We start from the raw sequence: 24,363 nt of genomic DNA on the forward strand, positions 1-24,363 counted from the left end.
CCTCACTTCAGGTTGCCGGAATCTTCTTGAAGGGAACCTGTGCACTAGGCTGGTACCGTGATTTTTGCAGCTGCTGCCTAGGAGACATCCCTTAGTCACCCAGCTCTGGCAGTCAGCGGGGCTTGCACTTGTGTGTTCCACAGGACTGTGGCAAATGGATAAACAGTTCTTAATGGGCTACCCCTCCCCTAGAGTAGAGAGCAGAGACGGCAGACTGAAATGCACCTCTAGTCTTTCAGAATAATCTAATGTTGTAAAGGGGGTGGATTAATTGCTGGTAAAGCTAGTATAAAGGTTAAAAAACAAAACTAGTAAAAATAACTATAAGTACCATAATTTTTAACAGATACAGGAATAAAAATATTTGAACTGTGATGTCAAAAATATAAAAGGTGGAGGAGTAGAATGGTAGAGCTTTAGAATGTGTTTGATCTTTAATTGATGTTAACATAGATTGTTATGGATATAAGCTGTTTTATGTAAGCCTTATGCTTTGTGATAGCACAAAGCAAAAACCTAGAGTAGATACACAAACGATAAAGGAATCTGAGCATACCACTACAGGAAATCAAGTTGCAACGGAAGAGAGCAAGGAGAGAGAGGTACAAAGGAATTACAAAACAGCAAAAAAAAAAACAGTGATCAAAATGACAGTCCATACCCATTAATAATTACTTTAAAATAAATGTGCTAAGTTCTCCAATCAAAAAACATAGTTACTGAATGGATATAAAAACCAAAACAAACCAAGACTCATCTATATGCTGCCTACAGGTGACTGACTTATAGGCACAAACTGAAATGTAGAGGTGGGAAAAGATATATGCAAATTAAAACCAAAAGAAAGTGGATGTAGCTATACTAATTCCAACTTTAAATAAACTTTAAAGCAAAATAGACTTTAAAATAGACAAAAAGAATAATTAGAAACAAAGAAGGGCATTATATAATGTTTAAGGGTCAATCCAACCAGAGGACATAACATTTGTAATATGTATGCACACAACATGGGAGCACTAGAGAAAGAACGAATGAAGTCCAAAATTATTAGAAGGAAGGAAAAAACAAAGATTAGAGAAGAAATAAGTGAAATCAAGATGAAAAATAAAATAGAAAAGATCAACCTAAGAACTGGTTCTTTGAAAAGATAGGCAAAACTTGTAAACCTTCATCTAGACTGACCAAGAAAAAAAAGAGAAGACTCAAAGTTAGAAATGAAAGAGCAGACATTATAATTTATTCCACAGGAATACAAAGGATTGAGACTGCTCTTGACAGTTGTATGCCAACTAATTGAACAACCTAGAAGAAATGGATACATTTCTAGAAACATATAACCTACTCAGACTGAATGATGAAGAACTAGAACATCTGAACAGAGGATTTGAGTTATTAATCAAAAGCTTCTCACTGAATAAAAGTCCAGGACCAGATGGCTTCACTGGGAATTCTACCACATATTTAAAGCAATCTGCAGATTTAATGCAATCCCTTATCAAAATTCCAATGACACATCTCACAGAAGTAGAAAAAAATCAATCCTTTTATAATGGAGCCACAGTAGACCTGAATAGCCAAAGCTATCTTGAGAATGTGTCTGTCATGAAAACTTACCAGTAGAAATGCTCATTCCTTTGCCACAGATTTACTAAAAATTGTCTTTTCAGTTTCGTAGTTTCTCTAAATGTGTAGTATTTTTAGAAGAAAATCAAACAGTTGATCTCATGGGTATTAAAGTTGGAAGCACCACACTTTCTGATTTCAAACTATAGTACCAAGCTGTGCTAATCAAAACTTTCTGATTTCAAACTATAGTACCAAGCTGTATCTATATTAACACACAAATAGATCAATGGATCAGAAGATAGAATCCAGAAATAAGCCAATTTATGACAAAGGAGCCAAGAAAATACAGTGGGGGAAGGACAGTCTCTTTAATGAATGGCATTGGGAAGACTGGACAGCCCCATAGGAAAGAATGAAACTAGACTCCTGTCTTACACAATACACAGAAACTAACAGAAAATAAAGACAAATACCATGCGATAATCACTTATATCTGGAATCTAGTATATGGCACAGTTGAAACTTTCCACAGAGAAGAAAATCATGGACTTGGAGAATAGACTTGTGGTTGCCAAGGAGGAGAGGGGGGAGAGGGACGGAGTGGAATGGATTAGGAGTTTGGGGTTAATAGATGCAAACTGTTGCCTTTGGAATGGATTAGCAATGATATCCTGCTGTGTAGCACTGGGAACTATGTCTAGTCACTTATGATGGAGCATGATAGTGTGAGAAAAAATGTATACATGTATGTGTAACTGGGTCACCATGCTGTACAGCAGGAAAAAAAATAATGGGGAAAAATAAAGGAGAATTTTGGTATAAAAAATTGTTGAAACACTCAAACATAACATCTAACAAAATAAAACTCCTAGAAAGAAACAAGTGGAAAGTTCCTTGACATTTGTCTTGGTGATGATTTTTTAAAATTCAACACCAAGAGCAAAGGCAACAAAAGTAAGAGTAAATAAGTGAGACTACATAAAACTAAGTTTATGCACAGCAAAGGAAACTATCAAGAAAGGACACTCTACTGAATGGCAGTAAGTATTTGCAAGTCATATATATAATAGGTTAATATCCAAAATATGTAAAGAATTCATACAACTCAATAGCAAAAACCCCAACCAACCAAACCACAAAAAAGAAATAAGCAACCTGATTAAAACATGGGTAGAGGATCTGAATAGACATTTTTTTCAAAGAAGATATTCAGATGGCCAATAGGTATGGGAACATCTCCAGTTATCACAGAAATGAAAATCAAAACCACAATGAAATATCACCTCACATCTGTCAGAATGGCGGTTACCAAAAAGACAAAAATAACAAGGATGTGGAGAAAAGGGAACCCTTGTATACTCTTCATGGGAATGTAAATTAGTGTAGCCACTATGGAGGATAGTATTGAGGTTCCTCAAAAAAACTAAGAATACCATATGATCAAAATATGTATCGCTTCTTGATATATATTTGAAGGAAATGAAAATTTTAACTTGAAATGATACATGCAGTTCTGTATCCTCTAAAGCATTATTTTCCATGGGAACAACCCAAGTGTCCTCTGGTGGATGAATAAAGAAAATGTGAAACATATGTTGGAATATTACTGAGCCATAAAAAGTAATCTTGTCATTTGCGACAACATGGATGGACTTTAGAGCATTAGACTGAGAGAAATCAGACAGAAAAATAAATACTGTATGCTTTCACTTATGGAAAATAGCCAAGAGAAGAGATTGGTGGTTGTTAGAAGCAGAGGGTAGGGTTGGGTAAAATGGGTGAAGGTATTCAAAAGTTGGAAACTTCCAGACATAAAATAATCAAGGCATGGGGATATATAGACAGGCCCCAACTTAAGGATGATTCAACTTAGGATTTTTTGACTTTTTGATGGTAGAAGATTGATACACATCCAACAGAAACTATACTTTGAGTTTTGAACTTTTCCTGGGCTAGTGGTATATGATAGAAAGGGGATATGATATTCTCTAGTAATGCTGGCAGCAGTGGTGATCTCCAACTCCCAGTCAGCCACACAGTCGTCAGGGTAAACAACTGACACACAACCATTCTGTAGCCACACAAACCTTCTGCTTTTCACTTTCAGTATAGTATTCAATAAATTACATAAGATATGAACCCTTGGTTAAAAAATAGACTTTATGGTAGATGATTTTGCCCATCTGTAGTCTGATGTAAATATTCTGGGCATATTCAAGGCAGGCTAGGCTAAGCTATGAGGTTTGGTAGATTAGGTGTGTTAAGTGCATTTTTTGACTTATGATATTTTCAACTTACTGTGGATTTATCAGGACATAATACCATCATAAGTCAAGGAAAACCTGTCATGTACAGCATAGTAACTGTTGTTAATACTGTATTACATATTTGAAAGTTGCTTAGAGAGTAAAGTTTTCAAGTTCACATATAAAAAAAAAGTTTGAGCTATGTGTGGTGATGGATGTTAACTAGACTTATTGTGATGATAATTTTGCAGTATGTATTATGTTGGACACCTGAAACTAATATAATGTTGTGAAATATATCTCAATAAAAAAAGAAAGACATGGTCTAAAATATCAAATAGCATTGATAAGTCCAGAAAAATGAGGACCAAAAGCGTCCCCTGAATTTACTGGCCTGAAGGATATGTTCACTTGAGTACTAATGCTGTTGTGGAGTTCTGAAACTACACTGGAGTAAGTTAAGAAGTGGGGAGTAGATGAATAAATAGAATAGTGACTATATGCAGCTCTTTTGAGAATTTTGACTATAAAGGCAATTAAAGAGTTCCCATTGTGGCTCATGGAAATGCACCTGACTAGTATCTATGAGGATGTGGGTTCAATCCCTAGCCTTGCTTCAGGGATCCAGCATTGCTAGGAGCTATGGTGTAAGTTGCAGATGTGGCTCAGGTCTGGTGTTGCTATGCCTGTGGTGTAGGCCGGCAGCTGTAGCTCCAATTCGACCCCTGGCCTGGGAACTTCCATGTGCCACAGGTGTGGCCCTAAAAAAATAATAATAATAAAAAATAAAAAATAAAAAAAAAGGCAGTAAGTTTTATTTAATCTAGGAGCTGAAAAAGAAAAAAGGAATGGTAGTGTAGGCATGAGGGGATGGGGTTTAACAAAGGTGGAAAGGATTGGTTTTGGGTGGGAGGAGAAACAGACCCTTTGATAAGTTAGAAAGGCAGGAAGAAAGCATGAGTGCAGGTGTGGGTGGCTTGGCTTATTTAGCAATGGCAAGTTGAAGGAATTCCCGTATGATGCCTTTTATGTTCTCTGGGAAGTGCTGTCAACAGGTCACTTGAAGTAGAGATATTGGAATATAAAGGTTTGAGATTTAAGGAGAATGGAGAACATCTTTAATAACTGTTGAAAAGTCAGAAGATCAAATTAACCAAACATAAGATTTCAGGTTTGTGTTCCAGGTCCCTTTGTGGTTAATTAATAGGAATTTTGGGGCCTATTAATCAGTCCATTTATGGATCTCTAATAGCACTGGGCTCTGCAGAAGAAGGCACATGAGGTTAGGTTTATCCAGGGCTGGTGTTTTGCCATATAAGGTGAAATGAAAAGAAAAGGAGAGTTTAGGATATTGGCAAGAGTGTTTTTGAAAGACAGCATGACCTAGCTGGATAAGGAGAAAAATGGAAAAAAAAAAAAAAAAAAAAAAAAAAAAAAGAGTTGAGGGATTGTTAGAAGGTAAGGGGACAGTGGTACTGAAGAAGTTTAAAAAAAAAAAAAATGGTGACGTTGGGACTATTAAGCAAGCCGGAAGGATAAAGGCCCATGACGACAAGCATTAGGATGTCATCTTGGGAGTGGTTAGTTGAAGTGGACTAGAGATGAGAGGATGTCTAGAAAAGGGGGAGGGGAGCACGGTGTCAGACACTAATGAACACTAAAGTTTCCCAGAACGACGGCAGATTTAATATGGAGAAAGTCGGCTCTTCCTGGAGTCAGGGTTCCAGATTAATTGAGTGACTGGGCACTTGGTGGATGTCAGTGAAGAGCAGAGGAATATGATGAAACAAAAAGGCATGTGATTCAGAGGTGTAGGATTTGAAAAAAAGTAAATGATTGGAGGTGGTACATGGGGAGCAAGGAGGAAAACAAGCCACTTTGCAATTGAGGTATATGGGGTTTGGCTCTGCTGTTTTTCCTGCTGAGACAAGGGTTATCACAGAGTGGGAGAAGGATTATCACAGAGTGGGAGAGGGATTATGACAGAGTAGGAGAGGTGGTTTCCCTTCAAGGCCACACTGAAGAGCTTGGTATATGGGGCATTGGTCTATAAATAACCACTGCTTGAGGGGGTTGCATGTTAGTTGAGTATTAGGAAATAAACTAGGTTTCAGTCAAGGCAAGGAGGTGGGAGAAACCCTTGGACTAGATGTTAAAGATAAAGGCAGGTTTTCTTAATCATCTTACACAAACTTTCCAGTGAATCCCACATTTTGTCAGTGTGTCCTCCTGAGAAATCCTCCTGTCTTACCTTTTTCTCATCCCAGCCTTGTCTCTCACCCCTCAGTTAAGGACATACCATCTTTCAACACTGGGTTCCTTGGAAGGGACAGTTGTGTATTCCCTTCTGATTTTACAAATGGGAAATTTCTCTGTTTCTGTCTGTCTCTCTCTCCTGAATTAGAACTATTGGCTAAAATTGAACTTATTGGATATTTCATTTGTGTTTATTTTGTTTGTAATTATTTTGTATTATTCCCTGTTTGATTATGGCTCAATGCCTTGCACTACATAATTATTTGCTAGTCAGTGAGTAGAAAAAGTAAAATTTATTTGCTTGAAAACCCCGTGTTCAGTAATTTCCCCATTCTTCTTCATGTTGAAAATCCACCCATCAGGTAAGTCATAGAGGGAATGTGAGAAGTAGCCCCTATGTTACTTTTCAGCATTTGTATCTAAACATTTTCTGGGCTCATTGACCACTTAGTAACCACTTACTAAGCACTTTAAACATATTAACTAATTTAATCCTTTTAACAACCTCTGAGGTAACAATCTTTAATTCAAAGGTCATTTATTTGAAAATTAAGGCAGACAGGTAATGAGGAAGTAAATCACAGAACTGTGAGTGGTAAAGGCTTTTAATTGAGCTGGGAACCACGGCAGTTTGACTCGAGTCTCTGCTTTTAAATACCATGACATAATGATCAACTTTATTGCTTGGCGTGTGGAATTATATGGTATTATTTATAGCTCATGCTGGTTATTCAGTTAATAATGGTTTTATTTTCAGATTACCTTCAAGAAAGTAGAACTCAACGAGATGCTCCAGAACCAGTTCCCTGTAAGAAGAAAGAGAATTCCAAGGAAAAGGATCAAACTCATGCTTGTCCAAAAGTTAGGAAGAAAAGGCTTGCGTCATATGATAGAACAGGTATGTGATATCACTGACACAGCTTGTTTAGAAGATGCTACACTTTTAAAACTATTCTGTGGTTTTGTGTGCTTATGTTGGACACTTATTTTAGAAGAAACAGTCTTACTGCATTTTACGTGTTTGGTTGCTTTAAGAATTATTAAAGATTTTTAAAATTCTCTTTTGAAAACTTAAAATATTGATTGAAAAATTGACAGAAAATTTTCAATGACTGTGTTCTTATGAACAGTCTCTGAAGGTTATGATACAGAACTAAAAATAAAGTAGTATGGTTTTGTTTTATTTTTTTAAAACTTGATGGTATCATTTTTAAATAACTTTGTCTTTGTTCAGCTTAGAGTTTAAATATCCAAATGAAGAATCCATTTAAACAGACTTTCTTCACCTAGCACTTTCCAGTTTGTACTTGTTTTATTCCTGAAATTTTAATTTACATAAATATTTTAAGATTTATAGGAAAAAAGAAACTTTTCTCCTTTTAGCTGATATACCATGGTTTAAGGAAGATTTATCATAAAACTATTGAAGCTTAAACTCAGGGGCCCCTCACTTACACAGGCTTCACTTTTTTAAAAAGAAGATCCTCACAATTATAAATGCCTCCGACTGGACAAAACTTGCATGGACGTGGCGAGGGCCATGCCCTTGTCTAATCCCGTCCACCTGAGTGTGGGTGGGACCTGTGACTTCTTCTAACCAATAGAAATGAAAAGGTAATGGGCTCTTGATCCCGAGATTATATCACAGTATGTAACATGCCGTCTTAGTAGCAGACTCATTGCAGAGTCTCTCCCCTCTGCTGGCTTTGAAGAGGTGAGCTGCCGCCACGTCTGTAGCCCTAAGGAGATGAATTCCACCAACAATCTGGAAGCAGATCCTTTCCCAACTGAGCCTGCAAGTGAGACTCACAGCCAACACCTTGAATGGAGCTGTTGAGACCCTAATAGAGGACCTAGTTAAACCATATCCAGAGACTCCTGACTCCCAGAAATGTGGGTTGTTTTAAACCACTAAATTTGTGGTAAATTGCAATGCATTCCGAAAACGAATACAGTGGTTCTCACTACAGCAGATGCACTCACTGTTGCTATGCATTATGAATTCTTAGTATTTTGTCACATTGTTCTTTAGTGTTTTGAACTTGGTATCAGTGTAAGAAAGAGGAACAATTTAGGTTTAATGGCTGCCGGATAAATAAAAACCATATAATGCTTTAATGATGATACTTCTTTCATTTGCTTTCCTCACTTAAATCCAAGAAAATCGAGACTGGTAAAGACTTAAGTGCTTAGGATTTTTAAAAATAGTTTTAAAAAATTTGAAACATAAAAGGTAGAGGAGATTGGCGTTCCTAACGTGGCTCAGTGGTTAACGAATCCAACTAGGAACCATGAGGTTGTGGGCTCGATCTCTGGCCTTGCTCAGTGGGTTGAGGATCTGGCGTTGCCGTGAGCTGTGGTGTATGTAGGTTGCAGATGCGGCTTGGATCCTGCGTTGCTGTGGCTCTGGCGTAGGCCGGTGGCTACATCTCCAATTCGACCCCTAGCCTGGGAACCTCCATGTGCTGTGGGAGCGGCCCAAGAAATGACAAAAAGACAAAAAGAAAAAAAAAAAAAAATAGAGGAGATCATGGGTATTCATGTACTCACTACCTGGACTTAATAAATGTTAACATTTTATAATTTTTTCAAAGCAAGTTGTAGTAAGCAGAATTATCCTCCACCGTTTTCCCAGCCCCTGTTGTACACATGGTGTATAATCCCCTCCCCTGGAGTGGGGGCAGAACCTGTGAATATGACTGAATATCCTTCCTATGATTATGTCTTTTTATGTGGCATTTTTGAGATGTAATTAAGACCCCTAATCATTTGACCTTGAATTAATCAAAAGGGAGATAATCTAGGGCAAGTTTGGCCTAATGAGATGAGCATGTAAAAGAGACCAGAAACAATAATAAATGCCCTCCTGCTGCCCTTGGAGGCACAAACTGCCATGTTGTGGCGAGGGCCACATGGCAAGGACTAGAAAGTGCACTTCAGTGGCTGAGAACAGTACTTGGCCGATAGTCAGCAGGAAAATGGGACCCTCAGTCACACAGCCACAAGGGAATGAATTCTGCCAACAAAAACCTTTTTATTAAGCTATAATATACATGCAGGAAATTACATGTATCATTCATAGGTATATAGTTCGATGAATTGTCAAGCATCAGCATACCCTATCAACCAGCCCTGGAGCTTGGAGGCAGTTCTTTCACTAGCCAAGCACCCAAATGAAAGCATGTCTGCCAGCATATTAATTTCAGTCCTGTGAGACTCTGAGCAGAAGACCTAACTAAACTTTGTTGGACTCCTGACCCATGGAAATTGTGAGATAATAAATTTGTATTGTCTTGCACCACGTTTATGGTAATGTGTTAACACAGTCATGGATACAGCTAAAGCCACGCCCCACCTTTTCCTTTCCCTGTTCCCTTGTCCCAGTTACAGTTTGAGTGAACGAACAGCTATACTGAAATCAGTGACTATCTTTTCCACTTAGGATTTTTATTTTTTTTCTGCATTTATATTTATCCATTCTGGTGGTGTAAAAATTTATTCCCATATCTTTTGACAATCTTTCCTTCGAAAGGCAGAGTCTTATTCTTCTCCCTTTAGGTAAAAGCTGGACCTAGTGACTCAGCTCTAACAAATAATATAATGGGAGTGATAGTTCTCAATTCTGAAAAATAGAAAATGATGAGAGTGGCGGTATCTGACTCTTAAGAAAAAGTCATAAAAGGCGTAGTGGCTTCTTCTCTTGCTTTCGTTTTCCATACTCTCTGGGTTGTAATTTAAGACCCTTAATCAGCTTTATAGAGAGGTCCGTGTAGTGAGGAACTGAAGCCTGCTAATAGCCATGTGAGTGAGCTATTCTGGAAAGTGATCCTTCAGTCCTAATCAAGCCTTCAGATGATCGCGGCCCTGCCAAACATTTTGATTGCAACCTCATGAGAACCATAACCCCTAGCTAAGCACCCTCTGAATTCTTGATCCATAGAAACTGTGTGATTTAAATATTTACTGTTTTAGGGAGTTCCCTGGTGGCTCAGCAGGTTAAAGATCTGGCATTGTCACTGCCGTGGCTTGGGTCAGTATTGTGGTGCAGTTCAAACCCTGGTCCAGGGAACTTCTGCATGCCACAGACATGGGCAAAAATTAAAAAAAAAAAAAATTCATTGTTTTAAACCTATGTTTTAGGGACACTTACTTACATAGCCATAACCAATTAATATATTTCTAAAATATATGGCATTATTTTGTATGTACAGAAACTCACACACAGTATTGACCAAAAGAAGCTGGATATAGAAGAATACATACTGTGTGATTCCATTTATATAAAGCAAAAACTAGGCAAAACTGATCTCTGATCTTAGAAATCCACTCTTATGGGAATAGGAGCGACTGGAAAGTATTTCAAGGCAGATTTCAGAAGTGCTAGTGCTTTTTTTTTTTTTTCTTTTTCTTTTCTTGATTTCAGTGTTTGTTATAGGGTATGCTAATGTTTGAAAATACATCAAACTATATACCTGTGAATGATACATGTACTTTTCTGTATTATACTTTTTTAAAATATATACATACATGTCATTTTGTCATATGCTGTTGTAACCTTGTGTCTTTTTGAGGTTCATTCGTGTTGATGCGTGCCTTTGGAATTTACTCTTTTACTGTAAGATGACTTTTTGTTTAGAGTGTCTTCCTCTTTTTTCATATTAAGATCCACTTTATGAGTCTTCTGTAAAGCGCTCAGTGTTGACCCTAGTCTGCCGTGATCTCTTTCCTTAGAATGAACGTAGCACTTACTGGCAGTGTTATTCATTTGACAATTTTTGTATATTATCTTTCATTATGAGGACGTCATCTCATGATAAAGTAACATCCTCAATTACAATATAAATTCCAAGCAGCAGTTCTATTTTAAACTTTAAAAAAGTTTTTATTTTCATCCTCAGGAAATGGATATGTAATTTTACTCTTAGATGATGTAACTCTGCCTTAACCGCTGTCTCATTGTTACTCCTGCTGAGGGTTCTGTCTTCAAATATTGCTTCTTCAAAGCCGTGAGATTACAAAGCAGGGAAAATAGAACCTTAGCCTCAGTACTTGATTATGAAGTTTCATTATGGTAACTCTAATGGAAGTTACTCTATTGTGTCTATTGTATCTATCTACCTGCCTGCTAGCTATCTTATCTATCTTATCTTCCACATCTACTTTAACTATTCATTCATTGATAGACACTTAAGTTGTTTCTATATATTGGATACTGTAAACAATACGGCTGTGGTCATAGGAGTGCATGTATCTTTTTGAATTAGTGTTTTTATTTTATTTGGATAAATACCAAGAAGTGGAATTGCTGGATCATATGGTAGTTCTACTCATGATTTTTTGAGGACCTTGCATACTGTTTTCCACAATGCCTGCACCAACTTAACATTCCCACACTCACAGTGCTGGAGGGTTCCCTTTTCTCTATGTTCTTGCAAACACTTATTATTATTCCTTGTCTTTTCGGGAGTAGCCATTCTAACATATATAGTATCTTGTGGTTTTGATTTGCATTTCCCTAATAAATAGTACTGTTGAACAACTTTTCAAGTGTCTGTTGTAGAAATGTCTTTGTAGAAATGTGATTTCAGATCCTCTGTCCCTGTTATAATTGGAGTGTTTGCTTTTTTGTTAAGTTGTATAAGTTCTTCGTATGTTTTGAATGTTAACCCCTTATCAGATACATGATTTGCAGGTATCTTCACATTCAGTGTATTGCCTTTGGTTTTGACGATGGTTTCCTTTGCTGTACAGAAGCCTTTTTAATATAGTCCCACTTGTTTATTTTTGCTTTTGTTTCCTTTGCCTTTGGAGTAACAAAAACATTTCTAAGACTGATGTCAGTGAGGTTACTGTCTTTTCTTTTAGGAATTTTATGGTTTCCGTTCTTATATTCAAGTCTTGAATCCATTTTGAGTTCGTTTTTGTATAGGGTAAAAGATACTGGTCTAGTCTGATGCTTTTGCATGGGCTAGTTTTCCTAGAACTATTCGTGAAAGAGACTAGTTTTTTCTCCATCAAATGTACTTAACTTCATCAAGTTAATTGACCATATATATATATGGAAGTCCTAGAATAACAAATTTTAGAATTGTTTGACTTCTCTGAAGTGTGCCATTGAAATTTTGATAGGGATTGTATTGAATCTGTAGATTACTTTGGGTAGTAATCTACAGATTCTACCCAATTACTTTGCATATTTTAACTGTATTACTTCTTTTAATCTATTAACATGAACTGCCTTTCCTTTTATTTGAGTCCTCTTGAGTTTCTTTCATCAGTGTCTTAGAGTTTCCAGTGTAGAGTCTTCTTACCTCCTTGGTTATATATTCCTAGGCATTTTATTCTTTGTGATGCACTTGTAAATGGGATTGTTCCTTAATTTTTGATAGTTTGTTATTAGTGTATAGAAATGCCACATATTTCTGTATATTAATTTTGTATCCTGTGACTTTACTGAATTTGTTTATTAATTTTAATAGCTTTTTGGTGGAATCTATAGGGTTTTCTATTTATAATTTTATGAAATCCGCATCTTTCTTTCCAATTGGGATGCCTTTTAGTTCTTTTTCTTGCCTAAGTGTGGCTAGGACTTCTCAAACTGTGTTGAATAAGAATAGTGAGAGTGGGTATCATTGCCTTGTTTCTATCCTAGAGGAAAAGCTTTTCACTATTGAATATGATATATGTGTGTGTTTACCAAATATGGCCTTTAATCCATTTTGAGTTTATCTTTGTGTATGGTGTTAGAGAGTGTTGTAATTTCATTCTTTTACATGTAGCTGTCCAGTTCTCCCAGCACTACTTATTGAAAGGGTTGTCTTTTCTCCATTGTATATTCTTACCTCCTTTGCCATAGATTAGTTGATGGTAGGTGCATGGGTTTATTTCTGGGCTTTCTATCCTGTCCTGTTGATCTCTATTTCTGGTTTTGTTTTGATATCATACTTGTTTGATGACTGTAGCTTTGTACTATAGTCTGAGGTTAGGGAGCCTTATTCTTCTAGCTCCATTTTTCTTTCCCAGGATTGCTTTGGCTATTCAGAGTCTTTTGTGTTTCCATACAAATTTAAACATTTTTTGTTCTAGTTCTGTGAAAAATGCCAGTGATAATTTGAGGGATTGCATTGAGTCTGTAGATTGCCTTGGGTAGTATAGTCATTTTGACAACACTGATTTTTCCAATCAAGAGCATGGTATACCTTTCCATCTGTTTGTGTCATTTTCGATTTCTTTAATCAGTGTCATATTGTTTTCAGAGTACAGGTCATTTGTCTCTTTAGTTTTATGCTTAAGTATTTCATTCTTTTTGATGTGATGGTAAATGGAATTGTTTCCCTAATTTCTCCTTCTGGTCTTTCATTGTTAGTATATAGGAATGCAATAGATTTCTGTGTATTAATTTCATATCTTGCAACTTTACCCAATTCATTAGTGAACTTAAGTTTTTTGGTAGCATCTTTAGGATTTTCTGTGTATAGTAACATGTCATCTGGAAACAGTGATAGTGGACATCCTTGTCTTGTTCCTGATCTTAGTGGAAAATTTTCTTTCTTTTTTTTTTGGGGGGTGCTATACCTGGGGTGTATGGAAGTTCCCAGGCTAGGGGTTGAATGGGAGCTGCAGTTGCTGGTCTACACTCCAGCCACAGCAATGCCAGATCTGAGCTGCATCTGTGACCTACATCAAAGCCCACAGCAACAGCAGACCCTTAACCCATTTAGCAGGGCCACGAATCAGACCTGCATCGTCATAAGTACTAGTCAGGTTCGTTACCACTGAACCACAATGGGGACTCCTTAGCGGGAATTCTTTTACCTTTTCACCATTGAGAATGATGTTAGTTGTTAGTTTTGGTCAGTTTGATTAGCATGTGTCTCAGGGTATTCCTGCTTGGGTTGATTCTATATGGTATTTGTTATACTTCCTAGATTTGAGTGAGTGTTTCCTTTCCCATATTAGGGAAATTTTTGGCTATTATCTCTTGAAATATTTTTTTCGCTTTTCTCTCTCTACTCCTTCTGGCACCCCTATAATACAGATGTTGGTGTATTTAAAGTTGTCTCAGAGTTCTCTTAGCCTGTCCTAATTTCTTTTCATTCTTTTTTCTTTATTCTGTTCAGTGGTTTCCACTAGTCAGTGGTTTCCACTAGTCAGTCTTCTACTTTGCTTATTCATCCTTCTGCTCCCTGTATTCTGCTGTTGGTTCCTTCTAGTGAATTTATTTTGGCTACTGTGTTTTTTATTTTCTCTTTGTTTAATCTTTAAATCTTCTATTTCTTTGTTATATGTTTCTTGTTGTTTACCTATTTTTTTTGCCTCCAGTGTTTTTCCTAGGATTTTAGGTCATCATTACTCTAAGGTTTTTTTTAATGTAAGTTGCCTATCTCCAGTTCACTTAAGTATTTTTCTGGGGTTTCGTCCTATTCCTTCATGTGGCTCATATTTCTCTGCCTCTTCATTTTGTATAGCTTTTTGTGTGGTCTCCTTTTGTAGGCTACAAAGATGTAGCCTCTTTTGCTTCTGGTGTCTGCCCCATTGTGGGTAAAGATGAATCATTGGCTTGTGGCCGACTCCTTGATGGAAAGGCCTGGTGCCTGCCCACTGGTAGGTGGAGCTGAGTCTTGTCCCTCTGTTGAGTGGGGCTTTGTCTCTGGATGTGATTAGAGGTGATTATGTGCCTGGGAGGACTTTAGGCAGCCTGCTTGGTGATGGTGGGGCTCTGTTCCCGCCCTGTTTATAGTCAGCCGTGGTGAATGGGGCCTGATTTTTCTAAAATGTCGGACTCCAGGGGAGCTCAGACCATAATTATTTCTGTGGGTGAGCCTCTACAATATAGTTATTTTCCAGGCTGTGGGTCACCCACCTGGTGGGTATGGGGTTGCTTATTTCATGAAAGCACCCTCCCTACCATCTTGATATGGCTTTTCTTTTTCGTTGGGTGTAGGATATCTTCTTTAGTAGCTTCCAGTCTATTTTATTGATAGTTGTTCAGCCATTAGTTGTAATTTTCGTTTTTTTCTTGAGAGAAGTTGAGCTTGAGTCCTTCCACTCTGCCCTCTTGTTTCTTCTCCTATGTATCTATTAACAGCCTTTGTTTTAAAGTCTATTTTGTATCTATTAACAGCCTTTGTTTTAAAGTCTATTTTGTTTGATATGAATGTAACTACGCCAGCTTTCTTTCTTTCATTTCTATTTACATGGAATATATTTTTTCCAAACTTCACTTTAAGCTTGTTTGTATCCTTTCTTCTGAAGTAAATCTCTTGTAGGCAGCATATAGATGGGTTTTGTTTTTTATCCAGTCAAGCCCCTCTATGTCTTTTAATTGGCAAATTTAGTTCATTTACATTTAAAATAACTTTTTTTTTCTTTTTATGGCCACACCTGAAGCATGTGAAAGTTCTCAGATTAGGGGTCAAATTGGAGCTTCAGTTCCCAGCCTATGCCACAGCCACAGCAATGCCTAGATCAGAGCCACATATGTGACCTATGCTGTAGTTTGGGGCAGTGCTGGATCCTTAATCTACTAAGTGAGGCCATGGAGACTATGTCACGTTCTCAACCTGCTGAGCCACAATAGGAACTCCTAAAATAATTAGTATTTTTTTTTTGTATGTATTGCCATTTTACTAATTATTTTTGGCAAATTTTGTAATTCCTCTCTGTTCATTTCTCCTCTGTTTCTCTTCTGTTGTATTTTGTGTGTGTGTATATAGTTTGTTTAGAGTCCTTTCTCACTTTCTTTTGTATATTTACTGTAAGTTTTTTCTGTGTGATTACCACGAGGTTTGCATGTAATGTCCTATGTAAGCAGTCACCTGTTTTAAGTTGATAGCAAATTAGATTTGAACATATTCCAGAGCTTTATCTTTTACTCTCCCCCATATTTTACACATTTGATGATGCCTTATATGTCTTTTTATTTTATCCATCCTCTAACTAATTATGGTAATTTTAGTTAATTTTATTACTTTCGTTTTGTAACCTTCATGCTTTGTTTATAAGTAATGGATCCACCACCTTTATTGTGTATTTACATTTGTTGTATGCTTTTTACTTTCATATGTATTCTTATTATTAGTTAGTGCCATTTCCCTTCAGCTTACAGAGGTCTCTTTAATAGTTTGTATAGGGCTGGTTTAGTGATGATGGACTATTTTAGCTTTTGCTTATCTGGGAAACTTTTGATCTCTCCTTCATTTTTGAATAATAACCTTGCTTGGAAAAGGATTCTTGATTGTATGTTATTTTCTTTCAGCATTTTCAGCATGTCATGCCACTTCTTTTTGACCTATAAAGTTTCTTCTGATAACTCTGTGAGTTCCCCTTCTACATAATTAGTTGTTTTCTCTTATTGCATTCAGGATTCTCTTTTTATTCCTAACTTTTAACTATTTTATTTATAATGTATTTTGGTAGGTCTCTTTGGGTTCATCTTGTTTAGAATGCAATGGCTTCCTAGACCCAGATGTCTGTTATTTTCTCCAAATTTGGGAAGTTTTCAGCTGGTATTTCTTCAAATAATTTTTCTGCCCCTTTACTTTGCATTTTCCCCCCCAAGACTCCTCTAATTACAAATGTTATTTTGCTTGATGATGTTTTAAAATTCCCTTAAAGTATCTTCACTTTTTAGTCTTTTTATTATTTTGCTACTGTGTAAGGATGAGGTCCATTGTTTATTCTCCAGTGTCTTGATTCATTCTCCTACCTCATCCAGGCTGCTATTGAACCTCTCTAACATACTTTTTAGTTAAATTATGACTTCTGTTTGGTACTTTTAATATTTTCTGTCTATCTCTTTATTGAAGTTCTTAACTTTGTTCATCTGTTCTTCTCTTGAGTTTGGTGAGCATGTTTGCAGCCATGACTTTGAATATTTTTTCAGTGTAGTGCTTATCTCCATTTTACTTAGTACTTTTTCTGATGTTTTTTGTTATTCTTTCAATTGTTACATATTCTTTTGTCTCCTCATTTTTTCATAATCTGTTTAGTTCTGTGTATTAGGTAAATCAGCTATCTCTTTCAGTCTTGGAATGGCCTTATTTTGGAGATATCTTGTTGGGCTCAGAGTCAGAATATTGTCTAGCCATTCAAGGTAGGTAATCAGTATGCCCTCCTGGGAGTCTGTAGCTACTCTGAGTTGCTAGTAGGTTGGCTGGCCTGCAGACTGGCTTATGGGCTTGGCTAAAACTGCTGTGGGACTCTGGTGGGCAGGGCTGGTCCCCAGATCAGCTAAAGGGCCTGGATGCTGCTATTGTGGGGCTTGTGTTTGAGGTCCAACCCTGGTGCAGGGATGGCAGGACTCATATTGGTCACCTCCAGCTTTAATGGGTTAGATGGAGGATTCTAAAAGATGCCCACCAGCACCTGCATTAGCAGTGTAGCCTGAGATCACAAATATGGTTTCCTCCAGTGTTTAGGTCCCCGGGGAGTATCCCAAGTGGTTCCTGCCTCTCTAGCAGAGGTTTTAAGATTAGTAAGTGGGTCTCCTTCATCTATGGTCCATGTATTTTTCTTTAAAAAATTTTTTTTTAAATTTTCTTTTTGGGGCTGCACCAGTGACATATAGAAGTTCCCAGGATAGAGACTGAATTGAAGCTGCAGCTGCTGACCTACACCACAGCCACAGCAATACCAGATTTGAGCTGCATCTGCAACCCATGTCACAGCTTGTGGCAATGCCAGATCCTTAACCCACTGAGTGAGGCCAGGGGTTGAACCTGCATCCTCATGGGTTGAGTTCTTAATCCACTGAGCCAGAACAGGCATTCCCTGTGTGCTTTTCAATCTGGTGGTTTTGTACGAATTTTCAAGTTGATCGAGTCTGCATGCAAGCCCTTTAATAGATTTTCCATTTCCTGCAGTTCCGTGTTTTTCATGGTTGTATTCCTTGTTTGTTTTCAAAGCTAGGTGTTTGGGGGGGCTCATATCTCATGTGCGGGATCTAGGGGCTGAGATGCTTGATGTTGAGCTCAAATTCTTTGATCTGTAAGGAGAGTATCCATATGTTTGTGATCCCACCAGATTGTGGATCACCAGAGCTAGGGTGTGGGTTTTCCTTGGTAAGACCATATCTCTGCCTCTCCTACCCATCTTAATGCTGTCCTTTTATCATTTGTTGTGGAAACTTTGTTCATCCAATGTTCAGGTCCCTTACTGAGGGAATTATTCCATATGTACTTTGGATTTATTGTGTCTGTGGGAGGAGGGGAGTTCAGGATTATCCTATGTGGCCGTCTTGAACCCTTCCTCTCCTTTGATTTTTTCTTTGACCATTGGTTATTTTGTATCATGTTGCTTATTATCTATGTAATTTTGAATTTTTCCAGTTTTTTACAGTTAATTTCTTTTTTCATACCATGTGGTTGGGAAAAAATTCTTAATGTGACTTTAATCCTTCTAAATTTAAGATTTGTTTTGTGGCCCAGCATGTGATCTGTCCTAGAAAATGTGTCATTTGCACTTGAAAATAATGTATGTTCTTTTGTTTGGGGGTGGAATGTTCTATATATGTTTCTATTATGTCCATTTCGTATAATGTGTCCTTTAAGGCCAGTGTTTCCTTGTTGATTTCCTGTCTTGATGATCTATCCATTGATGAAGGTGGTATTAAAGACCACTACTCTTATTGTGCTGCTGTCTGTTTCTTTCTTTAAATAAATATTAGTATTTGCTTTATTTATCTAGGTGTTCCTACATTGGTACATAAATATTTACAGATGTTATATCCTCTTGTTGATTGGCCCCTTTATTATTATGCAATGTGATCTGTCCTTTATTACAGTCTTTTTTTTTTTTTAAGAGCTGCATCTGCAGCATATGGAGGTCCCAAGGCTAGGGATCAGAGTTGTAGCCACTGGCCTATGCCACAGCCACAGCAACACCTGATCCAAGCTGCATCTGCGTCCTACACCACCTCATGGCAACGCTGGGTCCTTAACCCGCTGAGTGAGGTCAGGGATCAAACCTGCATCCTTGTGGATACTAGTCAGATTCATTTCTGCTGAGCCATGACAGGAACTCCCTATTACAGTCTTTGTTGTAAAGTTTATTTTGTCTGATATGAGTATAACTACTACAACTTTCTTTTAATTTCCATTTGCATGGTATATATTTTTTTCCATCCCTTCACTTTCAGTCTATGTGTCCTTTCTTCTGAAGTCTCTTGTAGCAGCATATAAATGAGTCTTGGTTTTGTTTGTTTTAATCCATTCAGCCACTCTATATCTTTCAATTGGAGAATTTAGCTCATTTATATTTAAAATGATATTTATTAATTGTGCTTATTGTCATTCTGTTCATTACTTGTGAGCTCTTTTGTAGTTCCTGTCTGTTCCTTTATTATTCTCTTGCTCTTTTCCTTTGTGGTTTGATGACTTTCCTTAGTGTTAATACTTAGATTCCTTTCTTTTTATCTTTAGTATATCTACTGTAGGATTTTGCTTTGTGGTTACCAGTGACTTTTCTTTGAGTTCCCTGATCCTTTCTTCAGCTTCATCTAAACTGTAGCTGAACCTCTTTAGTGTATTTGAGTCCCATCCTGTGGGTTGTGGGTTGCTGTGCCAGCAGGGGAGGAGTTTATGGCAAGAGTGTGTCAGCCTCTCCTACCTACTTCAATGTAGTTTTTTCTTCTTTGTCCAGTCTGTAGTTGTTACTCAGCTAGAGGAAATTGTTTCATATGTATCAGTAGTTCAAAGGAAACTGCTCCATATGTGGTTGTATCCATAGAAAAATGTGAGTTCAGGAACTTCCTCTGTTGCCACCTTGACCCAGAATTTCCTATATCCTTGACTCAATGTGAAATTGGATATAGACCAATCTCATATTTCTCAGATAAATAATTGCTGCCTTAGATTAGACCATACACCTCGCATGCTAGGGAAGTATGTCACCTTCTAATGTTAGATATATAACACATTGGTTTTAGTCAGTATTTATGACTTTTTTCATTCCTGAATTAATCTAACTTTATTTAGAAAAAAATTATTTTGAAAGATATTCTTTAAATTTACTACATATTCTGGAAAATCATTAATTCTTTATATTTCATGACAGTATCAAATCTATTAAATCTGCCAAATCACCATCAATAATGGATGTATTAATTTATACTTTTACAATATTACAGAAATTGATATTTTCCTACTTTTAATTTTTTGCCAGTCTAATTGGTGAGAACAGCTTTTTTATTGTAATTTTAATTTGCAATCCCCTATCTACTAATAAAGTTGAACTTTTCTTTCATTTGTTTACTGGCCATTTGTCCTTAGCTATAAACTATTCACCATTCTATCAAAATGTTTATTTTCTGTTGATTGGAAAGAATTATTTAAATATTTGGCGTATAATCACTAGCCTCTTGGAGTTCCCATCATGGCTCAGTGGTTAACAAATCTGACTAGAAACCATGAGGTTGCGGGTTCAATCTGTGGCCTTGCTCAGTGGGTTAAGGATCCGGCATTGCCCTGAGCTGTGGTGTAGGTTGCAGACACGGCTCGGATCCCACGTTGCTGTGGCTCTTGCATAGGCCAGCAGCTACAGCTCTGATTCAACCCCTAGCCTGGGAACCTGCATATGCCACGTGAGCAGCCCAAGAGATGGCAAAAAGAAAAAAAAAAATCACTAGCCTCTTATCTAGGTTATAAACATCTTCTCCTAATATGTTAATTATATTTTAACTTTGGTTATGGTGGCTTTTCTTCTGGGTAAATTACTAAGTTTGTGGAAGTCATATTTATTATTATTTTCTTTTTAACATGGTTTGATTATTTTTCTGAAAGTCTTTGTTACCTCAGGGTTATAGACATATTCTCCTATATTTTCTTCTAATACTTCTTTGCTTTTCCACATTTATTTCTCAATTCATTTATAATATATGCTTGCCCATAACTGCATCAACCTCTTTCCCATTATGGTTTATAAAAAGTTAATCATTCCTCCATTGATTTGAAATACCACCTTCTTTACTTACTAGATTATCTTTTATAAATGGTCTTATCTTCAGGCTCTAATCTGTTCTACTGACCTGTTTTCTTTTCCTATGTCAATATCACATTATTTTGGTTTTCATAGGTATGTGTTTTTATATCTGAGCATGTAATATTATATATCCTTTTGGTTGGACAGACATAGTTTGTACCATCTCCTTATACTAGTTTTCAGTACTCCCCCTTCTTTCTTTTACACTTAATGTTAGATGTAAGATTAAGTATTTTTAATGCATTTCCATATATAAGCAACTGAAAGCAGCATACTTTTAGGGTTATGCAATGCCTTCCTACTTTTGACGCTGTTTATACAATAGCTTAAATCTCATTTAATTCTTATAGAAGAAGCAGTTTTTATCAGTTGATGTTTGTGATTTCTAGAGGACCAGATATATTGAACTACTTATTAGCATTGTTGGTTTTGCCAGCATGGCTTTTAAATACTAAGAGGACAACCTATAGAGCATGGTAAATACAAGCCAAGAAAAGAGAATATTTTAAGAATGAGAGAGTTGTCAGCTGCTCTCTGACAGCAGAGATCAAGAAGGATAATGTCTGAAAGGTTTTTATTTGATGAGTTTTTTTTGGGAAGAATTATTTCCATTTTATAGAGCCATCTCTTCTTTTCTGATCCTACTGCTTCCACCCAAGCTTAGGTCTTTATTAAGAAAAGCACTCTGAGAGTTCCTGTTGTGGCTTAGTGGGTTAAGAGTCTGACTAGTATCTATGAGGATCAGGTTCAATCCCTGGCCTCTTTCAGTGGGTTAAGGGTCTGGTGTTGCTGCAAGCTGCAGTGTAAGTCGCAGATGTGCCTTGGATATGGTGTTTCTGTAGCTGTGGTGTAGGCCAGCATCTGTAGCTCCAGTTCAGCCCCTAGTTTGGAAACTTCCATATGCTGTGGGTGGCCCTAAAAAAAGACACCCCCCTCAAAAAAAGCATTCTTACTGGCTCCTGTTACTGGTATTGCCTCTTGCTAACTACCTGAGTAATTGTAGAATTATGGTTTTTTTTTTAAATATATTTTTTAAGTGGAAAAATATTGTTCCTCCTTTTCAGCTTCTGTTAAATTGAATTTTAAGCTATATTGTCTCTTCCAATAGCATAGTGTTAATGTCAACTTTAAGTTACCATTTAAATTTTTCTCTATGTATAAATTATTTGGAACATTATTCATGATCCTTAAGCAGTGCCTGTATTTGCACTTACATTGAATTTTTTGGTGTTCTAAACCAGTTCCAAAGGATGATGATGTGATAAGACATATTATTAGGTTAAGAGAAAAGCTTGGTTGGCAAACTGTATTACCACAAAGCAATTTGGAATACAGATGTTTCAAAACTGCAACTCAGAAGATACTTCTAAAGGTATTATTATATTTTATTCAGTTCTAGTATAAAAATGAATATTTGAAACTGTATTAATCATCACTTTAGACATTATATCAAAATCAGACATTACATTAATATTAAATTACAATCATTGTTTTGTGGTAAATGTTTATAAAAAGCATTTGATGTAATTTTGTTAATTTAAAGGCTGAAGAACAGATAAGACATCTCCCTGAAATTTGAATCTACTCTTACATTCCTGTTGATTAGTTTTTGTGATTTAACAAGAAATCCTTAAGTGCTTTGTAACATTCTGTCATTCTCATTTTATCATTCCTGGTACTGATTTTCTATTTCAGTATCTGTTTTCTTGTCCTTGGCATTTTCTCCTTACTCATTAGCCTCCCCAGGAAAGTGTGTCTTGTCCACAGTCACATGACTAGAGGTAGAGGCTGTGATAAGGACTAAGGTCTGCCTCCTGTGACCTCATTTATTGCAGGTGATCTAAGATGGAAAAGGAGCCTCACTTCCTACTTTCAGATGAGGGATTCTCAAAGTGCAGCCCCCAGGCAAGCAGCATTATTAACACTTTGCAACATATTAGAAAAACATATTCCCATCTTCACCCCAGACCTCCCAGATCTGAAGCTCTAGGGGTGGAATCCAGCAATCTGTATTTTATTAAGCTCTCCAGGTGATTCTAATGTACTGCTGAGAACCACTGTTCTAGACCAGAGGTCAGCAAAATGTTTTTTTTTGGAAAGAGCCAGATAATACTTTAAGCTTTGCAGGCTGTATGTTTTCTGTTGCAGTTACTGAATTCTGTCATTGTAGTACAAAAGCAGCAAGAGTCAATGTATAAACAAATGAGTGTGGCTGAGTTCCAATAAAACTATTTAAAAATAGACCTCTGGGCTTGGCCATGTGTATATCACAGCTGTAGACTGTTCTCTTGAGGATAAATGGTCTTCTGGTCATTATTCAGAGGCAGCATTAAAGTACATGCATGATGGAATCAGCTTCACCTAGTTCTGAATCTATTTAATGCTCACTGTGTTGTTTGGGGCACGTTCCTAACCTCAGTGAGCTTTAGTATCTTTGACCTTGAAATGGACATTGTAGAAGTAGTGCTCACCATAGAGAGCTATGAAAATTGAATGAGACAATGCTTGTGGCATGGAGCCTGGCAGAGAGTGGACATAGTAGTTTGAAAAAAAAAATAGCTGTGTATAACTTTAATATCATAAGGCCATGATATTAAATGAAAATACCATGTTAGAGGTATAGAGTATTTTCATTTTTATGTGAAGAAAGAATTGAGAATATTAAAAAGACTTGTTTTTAACTGAAAGAATAATTTAATTGGAACATTTAGTATATTGCAATAGCTCAGAATGTGGGTTTAGAGTCATAGTGTACTTATGCTTCTATAATTGGATTATTATATTTATGATCCATTTAGAATAATGTTGTCTACAATAAGTTTCTAGTAACCTCAACTTTTTGGAGACAAAACTGAGAACAAAAAAATGCCTTAGGTAGTCAAATAACTGTAACAAAGTTCATGTACAATATTAGTCATCATTCAGAGCTTATTTCATTTTATTTTCAGTTTTAAACTTATTTTTTAAGGTTTCTAGGGGATATTATATCAGAAGTCAAAATAAGAAAGCAAAACAGCTGAGACAATTGAGAAGAAACAATGTGCTCATGGGAGGAAACATATTTTTGAAAATAAAACTGGATCCCCAATTTTGAATTAGAATAAAGAGAAATTGTTCAGTTCCTCAATTCATCAGATTCTGAAGGCATCACTAAGCTAGAACAAAGAATACTAAACGCTTTTTATAATAAAATTTTATTTTTCAGAAGAGACTTTCATGTAGCGTTTTCATCAACAAAGTTAAAAGTTTCAAAGCTAAAAAATAAATTTCATTTAAAACTTTCTGATGCAGAACGACTTATTTCTTAATGCCAGGT

At 36.6% G+C, this 24,363-nt stretch overlaps 1 protein-coding gene across 1 annotated transcript in view; it reads left to right on the top strand.

Moving 5' to 3' along the window:
* The window catches only part of DNAH14 (dynein axonemal heavy chain 14), a 343,434-nt gene that overhangs the window by 34,528 nt on the left and 284,543 nt on the right, over positions 1 to 24,363 (top strand). Inside the window, exons 4-5 of the mRNA XM_084979196.1 lie at positions 6,826 to 6,966; positions 22,289 to 22,419. Of these exons, the coding sequence (XP_084835322.1) occupies positions 6,826 to 6,966; positions 22,289 to 22,419 (272 nt within the window). The remainder of the gene's footprint in view (positions 1 to 6,825; positions 6,967 to 22,288; positions 22,420 to 24,363) is intronic.

The sequence above is a fragment of the Sus scrofa genome, chromosome 10, assembly GCF_054392235.1.
Source record: "Sus scrofa isolate SSC_HxYL_T2T_F1_AM1 chromosome 10, Sscrofa_HxYL_maternal_Yorkshire_Landrace_v2.0, whole genome shotgun sequence".
Taxonomy (NCBI): domain Eukaryota; kingdom Metazoa; phylum Chordata; class Mammalia; order Artiodactyla; family Suidae; genus Sus; species Sus scrofa.